At 48.1% G+C, this 11,007-nt stretch overlaps 1 protein-coding gene across 5 annotated transcripts in view; it reads right to left on the bottom strand.

Annotated features, from left to right (window-relative positions):
- Positions 1–11,007, bottom strand: part of MTUS2 (microtubule associated scaffold protein 2) — a 702,116-nt gene that overhangs the window by 14,556 nt on the left and 676,553 nt on the right. For all 5 annotated transcript variants that reach the window (XM_032294818.1, XM_032294817.1, XM_032294822.1 and 2 more), the window contains 2 exons: positions 10,637–10,851; positions 2,815–2,920 (listed from right to left, as the gene is read on the bottom strand). In XM_032294818.1, coding sequence (XP_032150709.1) covers positions 2,815–2,920; positions 10,637–10,851 — 321 coding nt within the window. The remainder of the gene's footprint in view (positions 1–2,814; positions 2,921–10,636; positions 10,852–11,007) is intronic.

Raw genomic sequence — 11,007 nt, 5'->3', positions numbered from 1 at the left:
ACACACACACACACTCTCTCTCTCTCTCTCTCTCTCTCTCTCTCTCTTTCTTTTACATTGAGCTGTACCACCATCCTGCCCAAGTCAGATCCTTTGTTCACGTTATTCATTGATTCTTTAAACTGTCCTCATGGCAAAATAACTACTAAGTAATTAACATTAAATCCCATTTTCTTCCCCTCCCGGGATCATTCTTCCTTCCCACTTCGAAGCAGCCATCTGGGGCTGAGGAAAGCAGTGTTTCCAGATCAGCAGAGCTGCGAGCAGCCATCCTGCCAGCCAGGCTCGCCAGCTAGCCTCAGTGCTGTGTCTACACAGACACCTTGGTAACTTCTGGGCTGCACTCTGAGAACCACACATCCCTGGGATTTGCCTCCGCAAAGATTTGGAGTTAAGACGACTCAGATGCAAGGAAGAACTAATTGGACTGGTTCCTCTTGGAGGGTTTGAAACAATTCTGTTCTGTGAAAAGTGTCATCCCAGCAATAATTTGCAAGTTAGGCAGAAAGAGATGTCATGTAAGAGTTATTAAGCAAATGGATTCTATTTTCCTCCAGATGGGAAGAGTCTTATTAGCTGGGTGAAGCCCATCTCATTCTGGCTGCACAAGCGATTTGTTTTCATGTTCTAACGAGAGGGAGGAGGGTCTCATTAATCAGCCTGGATCATATGCTCAGAATGGCAGGGCACCGGAGAATGATTACATTCTGGCTGGCTGCAATTAGGAAAAACTTTGTGGTTTTCATCGACCCAAATCTTTTAACCAATGGTGATAAGGGTCACTAAGAAATCCAGTTGTTATAGCTGATGTTTACATTTGGAAAAGAAAAGTTTGTGTTGATTTCATTGATAGAGAACCAGCTGGCCTTTCCGGTCTGCCTGCCTCTGACTAAATGATTACAGCTGGTGCTCGACTTACGACCACGGTTGGGACCGCGGACCGGTCGTGACATGATTTGGTTGTAAGTTGAGTAGACTATATGCATGCGGAGATGGTAGTGCTGCCGGAAGCTGGTCCGCACTGTCGTACGCCCAGCTGGGCAACGTTTGCGCTGCCAGACGCGGAACAGTCGTGGCTAGCGATTGTGGTCGTAAAGTTGAATGGTCGTAAGTTGCATAGGTCGTACATCGATCAATACCTGTAGTTTCATAGTCATCGAGAGCCGCACCCTGACCATAATAATACATTTTTTAGCTACCGTTTTATACCTACCTGGCCTTATTTTTAATTCATTATTTATAATTATTTATAATTCAGGTTTAAAAAAATCTTTAATAATTTAAAAAATATTATAATTCAAAGACCTTGAATGTGGTGTCTGAGTGAGACTTCATTAGTCAGAAAAATCTACCAAATCTATTGACGTGAAAATCCAGAAAAAAAAGGCAACATCATGGCTCACTGCACTGTTTCCATTCACGTTCTCTCTTGTGGGACCAGCTTCCTCTAGTGACAGATTTAACCACATTTTCAAAGAACTCCAATGCCTCAAAGGAAAATAAGGGGCAGTATCCATTCTGAAGATGATAAAAGTCATTGCTAATATCTGTGTCTTCATGTATTTCTTTATTTCAAGTTCATGACGCTCTGTCTCATGCTTAATACGGTGCTTAACACAATGGTTCTTAAGTTTTCCTTCATACTAGAATCACCTAGGAAGTTTTAAAACCTTCTGATGTCTGGGCTGCACCCCGGAGCAATTAAATTGGAATCTCAGAGGTAGCAGCCACACATCAGTATATTTTTAAAAACTTCCAGGTGGTTCCAATGTGTAGCCAAGGGTAGGGACCAGTACTCTGAGTGTGAGACACACTACCAGGAGGCAGGCCATCCATTTAACTAGCCCCCAGGAAAATACTGTCCCTTGCCTCCAGCTTGGTCACTTGCTAATAGTTCCCAGAGGTAGCAGCGGTGGTGCTTGAGGGCGACAGTAACATGGACCTTGGTTATGGCACACTGGGTCTTGTTCACAGAGAACATTTTTACAATAACAAAAACTCTGGGCTGGGCATGGTGGCTCACGCCTGTAATCCCAGCACTTTGGGAGGCTGAGGCAGGTGGACCACCTCAGGTCGGGAGATCAAAGCCATCCCGGCTAATACGGTAAAATCCCGTCTCTACTGAAAATACAAAAAATTAGCTGAGTGTGGTGGCACGCGCCTGTAGTACCAGCTACTTGGGAGGTTGAGGCAGGAGGATAGCTTGAACCTGGGAGGCAGAGGTTGCAGTGAGCCGAGATCACACCACTGCATTCCAGCCTGGGCAACAGAGCGAGACTCTGTCTCAAAAAAAAGAAAAGAAGAAAAGAAAAGAAAAGAAAAGAAAAGAAAGAAAGAAAGAAAGAAAGAAAGAAAGAAAGAAAGAAGGAAAGAAAGAAAGAAAGAAAGAAACCAGGAAGTGCACTATTTCCATGCCTGATTTAGACAGTGGCCCTCAAGCGTGACTATACATTAGAATTAGAATCACCTAAGGAGTCTTAAGAAATCTTGATGCTCACACAGCACTATCGATCAAGGACATCAGAATCCCTGGGGTGGGACTGAGGCTGGTATTGGTCTTTTGTTACAGCTCCCCAGGGGACCAGGAATTCCAGTATTCAACAAGGTTGAGGATAACTGCATTAGAGGAAAGAAGTTACTACCTGGATCTTTGATTCCTATCTCGTCTTTTCCCAGGAGCCAACAGAAAACAATGCACCAGGAGGGAAAGAGGAAAGGAAGGACAAGAGAGGAAGGGACAGCTCCACACCTGCAGCGGGAAAGCTCGGCCTGCACCACCCACCCCCGCTTGCTGTACACAAGGCTGGGAGCTACCTTGGACTCTGTGGTCGTGGTCATCCTGCAGGATCGCGATGGCAACCGTGTGGTTATTTTCCATCTCTAGGAGAGCAGCCTCATGGCTGGCAGTGAGATCTTCCACCTGGAGGAGAGTCGCAGTTACTGGTTAGACAGAGCACTGCGGAGTATCCTTGCTGCTTGGAGAGCAGAAGTGGAATTCCCTGAGTGGAAAAGGTCCGTGACCCAAAACATTAATGACAAGTCACAGCCTCGAGCTGAAGGAGGGAGAGTTGGACTTTGGTGGTGATGTGGCAGTCCCCGGAGTCACAGGGAGGTCACTGCCACAACCTGGATCTTTGCAGGAGGGTCCAACTCCAGGCAGGGGATGGCTGCCTGAGGTATCTCTTTAAGGTCCTGAGCGTGGCTCCCGGACCAGCCCTTTCCCACTCCTATTCCATCCCCTTGCACCACGATGATGGCGAAGGAAAAGAAAAGGGTCCTCCCTACGAGGTGGTCTGTTTCCCAGTGGCAGGGGGAGCTACAGTACACAAGGTAAGTGAGGGGGCTAATACTTCTTATGCTGCCCAAGACAGGTCACTGTACTGAACCCGCAGAGCCACCATATGAAGCAGGTCTTTTTATGCCTGATTGACAGATGTGGAAACGGAGGCTCAGAGAAATGTGAAATGTTTTGCCCAAGAGCTAATACACGGCAGAGCTAGCAGTGGGACCCAGGTCTGTCTGACCCCAAAGGTGAAGCTCTTCCTAATACACTATTGCTTTGTGTTGACCTCCCCCAAGCAAGACCAGCAACGAACACCTTAGGATTCTCTCATCAATACCAGGTCAGGCTGGCAGGTCTGTGAGTCTCTTTTTAAATGTAAGGTTGCCCACCAGATTACCGCTTGGACCACCTGCACAGGCAACATGGTGCTGCTGGGAAGGGAGCTGCTTCCCAGCTGCAGGAACGGTTCTAGGAGTTTAATCGCAAGTGGTGCAGCCAGTCCAGGATTCTTCGTTTTCATGTTTCCTGACCCCCTTCCCTACCTCTCAGCTGCCTGCCTACCAGCTTTACTGTTATTGTTATTGTGGCTATTGTTTTAACTTCAAATGTCTGACCTGCAGGAATAATTGCCTAAACTGACCTCTCCCTATGATTGCAAATCTCTCCTGGATACACTACACCAGTGTTTATCCAAATTCTCTGTCAGCGACCCACTGTAAAAATGACCACTGTACACGGTACCAAGGCGCACACACCCACACACAACCACACCCAAACCAAAGTTTCACAAAAACAAAACCACCCCTTCCGTTTGCAAAAATCTGGTTTAAAAGTGTTTCCTCTATTCTGTTTTACAAAATGCTTGTTAGAGGTCACTACACTTATTTCACAAGCTCCTAATGTGTTAAAACTTGGCATTTGAAAACCACTGAGCCAGACAAGGTGCACTGGTCTTGAAGTTCCTTGGTGGCCCAGGTAAGAAGACATTGCTTCTGGCTGGTCATATTCAGCCACCTCTGAGGCTCCTTCATTTCTCTGGGGAGAATTCACAGGCTGACCTTTCAATGGAGAAAGGTCTCTCCCGAAGAAAGGAAGCCTGCTTGTGAAGTTGACATATGGGGATATATTGTTTTTAAAAAAGGTGGCTTTCCATTCTGGATACTATCATTTCATCAAGAAATTATCCTGACTTCTCTCTCTTATGGCAAACAAGAACTTCATCCACTAGAACAAATATCACTGGCAAAACCAACAACGGACCCACGGCTTAGGAAAGCCGCACTGCAGCGTCAGAACGGGCGTGGTGCACTTGCATTTAAAGGCCATTCTTGATCAAACAATACTTGCTTGAGGCTCAACGCTATGAACCCACCAGCAGAATGGCTGATTACAACAGTATTTAATTGTCCAATTCCTATTTACAGGAGGTTTTCATGGAATCTTTGTCCAAAACCTTTCAATCTGTTAGAAAAATAAATGACTGGTTAAAAAAGGGAAATATATCTTTTCTTTCTGCTCCATTACAGATGTCACTTAGGCCATGGCACATTATAGAAGCAGATTCTCCCACACCGTTTGGAGGGTCGTTACAAAGTTTAGGGGAGGGAAGAACCTTTCATCAGTCCTTGGTGTGATTCTAATTCATTGGGCGCTTACACAAATGATCATGGGTGGTTTCAGAAAAGAGAGAAACAGGGAAGAACTAAGTGTCAGAAGAGTCTCTTGAGTCCTGGGAGGTGAATGTGCCCTGACCGGCAATACTACATGTGTTTGTGGCTTCAATGTATGCCGTTCTGGCTTGCTGGAAGGCATGCCTTTGATTCAGAAGTGATAGAATATGATGCCCATTGTATTAAGGGTAATGGAATGGTCTGATATATTCTTACAACCTTTCAGAGGTGCTTTTATGAATGAAATACTGATCACCTAATTCTAAAAGTTTACGTGGAATTAGAGAAACACCCAGTATGTTTGAAAGGAAACCAATGAGAGCCCATGAGTCAAAATCTGAACACAATAATCCCTGCTCTTTAGTAATTTTGGTTTCATGCAACTAATGGTTTTTAAAGTATGTTCTCTCAAAGAGGAAGGAGCTGTCTACTGCTGGCCATCCTCTTTCTTGTCATAGTAGGACTCCATATAACTTCTCCTGTGGTTCTTGGCTTCCTTCTAGAGCACATTTATGAAGCAGCCAGTATGAATTCCCAACCTTGAAACCAGAAGGTGTTGGAGGGGATTGAAATAAGCCGACCCAAGAAAAGAACAAGATCTTTCTATGCACTGAAGGTCACCAAATCAAAGACAAAAGTGCTCAACCATTACGGTCTATGACAAACTTAGGCTGGCTGAAGCATCCTTCTCTTCTGTTTAGAACCCTGGTGGGGCCCCTTAGCCCACCACTGGGCCATCCCCTTCCCTGCACAGAGACAGAGTTCTGGGATGCGCCATGGAGGCGTCTATCAACACAGCCGTCTGGTGGTCCTCGTTCTCTGGAAAAGCAGCTGCTCCCTGTGACATGACTCCATTCCCACAGCTGCCTGCTATTCAGCTGGGCTGACTGACAGCAGAGCACAGGCTTGGAAGGGCACCTTCTCAGACAGGTAAGAATACAGCTGTGGGTGACTTCATGTAGCCATTTACAAAATGTAGTGATGTGGGGCTTTGGCAAGTCACTTAGAGAAGACTTAGAGTTCAAATGAAGAAAGTGTGTGTTTTACATGGTCTCAGCTTCACTCATTAAACCCAAACCAGATTAAACTCCCATTTGTGCCCATCCACATGGGATGAGACAGAGGGAGCTTGCCCAGGCCCTCTCCCATGCTCTCTGAATGGCTTTCCTTTTCAGATAACTAGGGGGCCCTCCTTCACTTGGTCCCTGCTTACAGTGTCCTGGACACCAGCTCAGAGCCATGCCAGAGCTCCCAGCCTGCTGTCATCCCATGCTGGGCAGTGCCTTTGCCCTCTGCAGCTCACCACGCAGGCAGGTGTTGACAGAGGCCCCATCTCCACTGCATGGCCTCCTCCTGGAGCACGGAACCTCTGGGCTGTGATGGGAGACTCTGGTGCTGGGAGACAGAGGGCCCCCTGGGATCTCTTTCTATTTGATTAGAGAGAATGTGGTTTCTGCTGCACGCAGCACAACTGTGAGCCTGCTCTGCAGGAGGGCTAAGGAGGCATAATGCAGATGATGGACAAAGTGGTCTCTACGTCTGGATTCATCCTGGGATGCTCCTCCTGTCATTTAGTCTAAAATGGTTTCCTTACAAAAGCATAGAAAGTGTGTCCTGGATATGAGACAAGGCAAATGTAAACTCCAAAGGCTGAGCTCTGCTGCTCCCTATGGAGGAGGAATCTCTGCTGAGACTTGATGGAGCAGAATCATCATGCGTCCAGACTGGCAGTCCCTGCAGTGAGTGGCTTTGGAGAAAGTCGTGGAGTCAGACAAACTTAGGGTCTTGGAGGAATGGGTCAAAGGTCACAAGCCTGATCCTTGCATGCCAGGCTCTGTGACTGCCTGTGTGTGGGGACAGTCAAAGGCAGCCCAGAAAGCAGGGCTGGAAGCTGGGCTGAACATGTTTGAGGCAAAAAAGAAAAATGCATGTGTGTTTACAGTGAGTCTGTTTTGCAGGCTTGATAAAGGGAGCTGTGGCAATTTGGCATCTGTTACCGTGCGGCTTGCTTTAGAAGGAGAGCTGACTTTCACACATTAAACACCTTTATCATTGTGCCTTTAAAATAAAAGTTACACCTTGTCTTTAAACTCACTTGAGAAAGCCAAGAAGCAACGCCACCGCCACCCGCTCCCTCAGCACTCCAGCCAGGGGGGTCCTGCGGCTCCCACCATGCTTGCGGCTCTGGGCCCTGGCTACACAAGACATTCCCTGGGAGAATCCAAAACAGCCGGCTGCCAGGCCTCACCAGTGATGCTGATTCAATTAGTGTGGGCGGAGGCCGAGGATGGGTGTTTTGCTATTTCTCCAAGTGACCCACCTGTGTAGCCAGAGCACACAGCATGGCAGAGAGTCAGCCCCTGCCCCGAGATGGTGGGGGCCAAAGCAAGAAGCAGCTCTGGCTGGCTTTTTCACGAGGGAGGTGCTGCTGCAAAGCCAGAGGTCAGCCTGCCCCGGCCGGTGAGTCCCAATTTGAGTAGAGTGATATTTGCAGCCTCAGAAAACCCTGCGTGTCAGAACCAAAGCAGCACCTGCCCCTGCTGCCAGCTTTTGGGTCATGACCACTGGGTCATGAGGAGATGCCAGACCAGTCAACCTGAGTTTTTACTTTTAATGATTGATTGATGGATTGATTGAGGTGGAGTCTCGCTCTGCCGCCCAGGCTGGAGTGCAGTGGTGTGATCTTGGCTCATTGCAACCTCTGCCTCCCAGGTTCAAGTGATTCTCCTGCCCTCAGCCTCCTGAGTAGCTGGGATTACAGGTTCATGCCACCATACCCGGCTAATTTTTGTATTTTTAGTAGAGATGGAGTTTCACCATGTTGGTCAGGCTGGTCTTGAACTTCTGACCGTGTGATTCACCCGCCCTCAGCCTCCCAAAATGCTGTGATCATAGCTGTGAGCCACTGCACTCAGCTGTGAACCTGATTTTTAAGGTTCCAGAAGGACACAGATTTTGCTATCTGTGGGGTTAGCACTGCCCAGTCCAACTGTCCCTGAGAAGGAGGCCCTCAGAGTGGAGAGTCCAGCATGGAGCCTGAAACCACAGATCATCCTCGTGTCCACGTCAGTCACCCCCTTGAGTCTCCTCTCCCGCGTAACAGGAACACTGATTCTATCTGGTAGTTAGACTACTGGCCTGGGGTGCATTTCATCTTCCTCGCTTCCTACATGTTCTCTGCTAGCGAAGCTGAAGCCTGGGGAAACAGCCAGCTTTCTGCAGCAGGAGCAGAGTGAGGGGCCTGAATAATTCATAGGCTCGACTCTGGTTCCCCCAAACCAATGGGTTTCTGTAGGAAAGAGTCATTCGCATGTAAAGCATCCAGATGTGATTTCTGACACTTCCAGCTGCGAGGATGAGATGTGAAATTCTCAGTTCCCTCAACACGCTGTGTGCATTTCTCACCCCCATTACAGTTCCTTGGGCACTTATCTCAAAGCTTCCTCAGTGGATAGATAAGCAAGCCCACATTTTATAAATCTTACTATCTCTTGCAGTATCCTGTCACGGTGCTTTGCGTACGTACAATGCACACTCTATAAATATTCTTTGCACAGGTGAATGAGTACATAAATGAACGGCTTTTGCTATCATAAAGGATCATGAACAGAGTGCAGAGCTCTCATATGAGTGAACATTTTTGAATGATGCCCAGGTAGCTTATATAAGTCATTTTCATGTGGAAAAGTCAAGGGCTTCTTTCCTTTCATCACTCCAGTTTGAAATCTCTAACAGGCTGCCATGTCCCAGTTTTAAAAAGAGAGGAAGCACATCTCTTGGCACATGCTTCTGTGCAGGTGAGCCCTTAGCGAGGCGTCCTGGCCCCCGAGTGGACATGCTCCCATCAGCAGTGCCTCTGCTCCAGGTACCACCACGAGAGCCTTCGTTCAGGGTCTCCTGCCTGCGGACCACCTCTTGCCCCTTCTCCTCACCTTCTGGCACCTTCTCAACCAACCCAGACCTTCGGATCAGCAGCCTTTGATAGACATGGGTATAAATGTGTTCTGTGTAAAATTGGGAACAAATAGTCCATGGATACAGGGGCATAGGACAAGTTGGTATTCATACCAGCTTTGAGGTGTATAAAGAAGCTGTAAACTAAGCAATGAGCCTGTAGACATCAGCCCGTGCAAATGTCAGCCTACAGGAGTGACATGCAGACAGCCTGGGAGGCATGATGCCGGGGGCTCAGTTTCTCATCTTAACACCAGCAGGTAACTTTAGCTGTAATCTATTCTGTTTCCTAGTCTCTATGGCCTAACCAGCCTCAAACAGGGAGGTGTGTCTGGTTTTTATAGGCCTCTAGGAAGGAAGAATGACTGACCTGAGATACTGTATAGAATAAAATGCCGTAAAGTAAGAGTTTTTTATTACAATGATAGCAAACACTATTACTCTTAAATCCCTCCTAGGTCCCCTAAGAGTCACAAGCCTCTTCCGGGGCAATGGGAGGGCTGGGTGAGTATTGCTGTCCAGGATGTCTACTTAGAAGCAGCCGAGGAGCGTGGCCCAAGGGTTTCTGACGATGAAGACCACTCAACTCTAACCTGAATGTCAAGTGACATTTAAAGGGATGTCAATTTACCTTAAGCACATCATAAGACCACTATATAAAGCAACACACCAATTAGAAGGTGGGGATGAAGGCATTGGAGCTGGAGAACTTAGAAGCAACAGAAGAGAAAGGAGCAGCGCTCATGGAAGCAGAGTGGGTGCATGGAATCATCCGCCCCTCTCTCATCAGCGCTAATGGCAGTCATGGACAGGGTGGCTGCTGTGGGGGTGGGATTATCTGCCTCTTTCCTGCTTTCACAGTGACAAGCTGCCTGGGAATGGTCCTCCCGCTAGTCCATGGATGCATTTTCCTCTCCAGTAAGGTTTCTGGGTGAAAGTTAACTGTTGGCATTCACTGAGCACATGGATATTGCGTGGTACTCTGCCAGGCATGGTTGCAGGTGCCAGGATCCCGCAGGAGACCTGGCAGGCAATTCTAACTTAGTGGTTGACAGCAGGAAGTACTGTGTGTTAACCCTGGCTTCTCCATGATCAGCTCTGTGAATTCTGGCAAATTACTGAACCACGGGGGCTTGGCTTTCTCCCTGTAAAATGGGAATAAGAATACCTTCCTCGTCAGGGCGACCATGAGGACTGTGAGTCAGTTCATGCAAAGAGCTTAGAGCAGTGTCTGGTGCAGGACAAGTGCTAGATACATGTTTGCTTGTTATTCTTTCTGCCCTCATGGAATAGAAAGATGATAAATAAGGTGGAAAAGCAAAATGTATGTGTGAGTGGTAAGTGCTGAAGAACAGTAATAGTGGGAGGGGACAGAAAGAGTGTGTGTGTGGTGAAGGGAGGAGTGATAATTTTGGATAAAGATCTCACTGAGAGGGTGACATTGGAGAAAAGTCTGGAAGGGAGGGTGAGAGGGAGCCATACACTGTCTAGAGGGAGAGCATTCCAGGCAGAGGGCACATTCAGTGTGCAAACCCTGAGGGAGAGTGAAGGAGGCCAGAGGGGCTGGAGGAGAAGATAGGAGGGGTAGCAAGGAGAAGGCAGCTCAGCAAGTGAACTGTCCACAAAGCTCACCTACTGACCAGGGCTTCTTGCTAATGTGGCACCGGCTCCCCTCAGCCTGCTGCCTGCATCACCTAACAGCAGACCTCGAGCCACGCTGCAGACTGACCTGCTCTTGGTGCTGACACCCGATGCTGAGCAGCTGGCCGCGGTGCTCCTCCTGCAGGCGCGCCATCTCCGCCTCGAATTGCAGCTGCAGCCGCTCCTCCAGCTCCTGGAGCTCGGCCTGCTGCTGCCAGCCCAGCTTCTTCACCTCGTCCTCAAACCGCCTCTCCAGCTCCTCCTTCTCCTTTTGTAGTTTCTCGCACTTTGCTGTATGGAAGGCTGGGTGCAAAGTACAAGATCTTTCTTAAAAAAATGGGGGAAGGACTCAGCCTCCATGGTCAGATCGCCGAGGCTGGTGTAATAAACCGGGCGAGGTCCTCTGACTTCTGTAGGGCTGCACCATTTGTAAAGTGCTGTCCTTTCTACCCATTAGAT

Source organism: Sapajus apella, unplaced genomic scaffold (genome assembly GCF_009761245.1).
Source record: "Sapajus apella isolate SASKATOON/1434 unplaced genomic scaffold, GSC_monkey_1.0 scaffold32, whole genome shotgun sequence".
NCBI classification, from domain to species: Eukaryota; Metazoa; Chordata; class Mammalia; order Primates; family Cebidae; genus Sapajus; species Sapajus apella.
The sequence above is the reverse complement of the archived record's forward strand: the minus strand, read 5'-3'. Positions and strand labels throughout refer to the sequence as shown.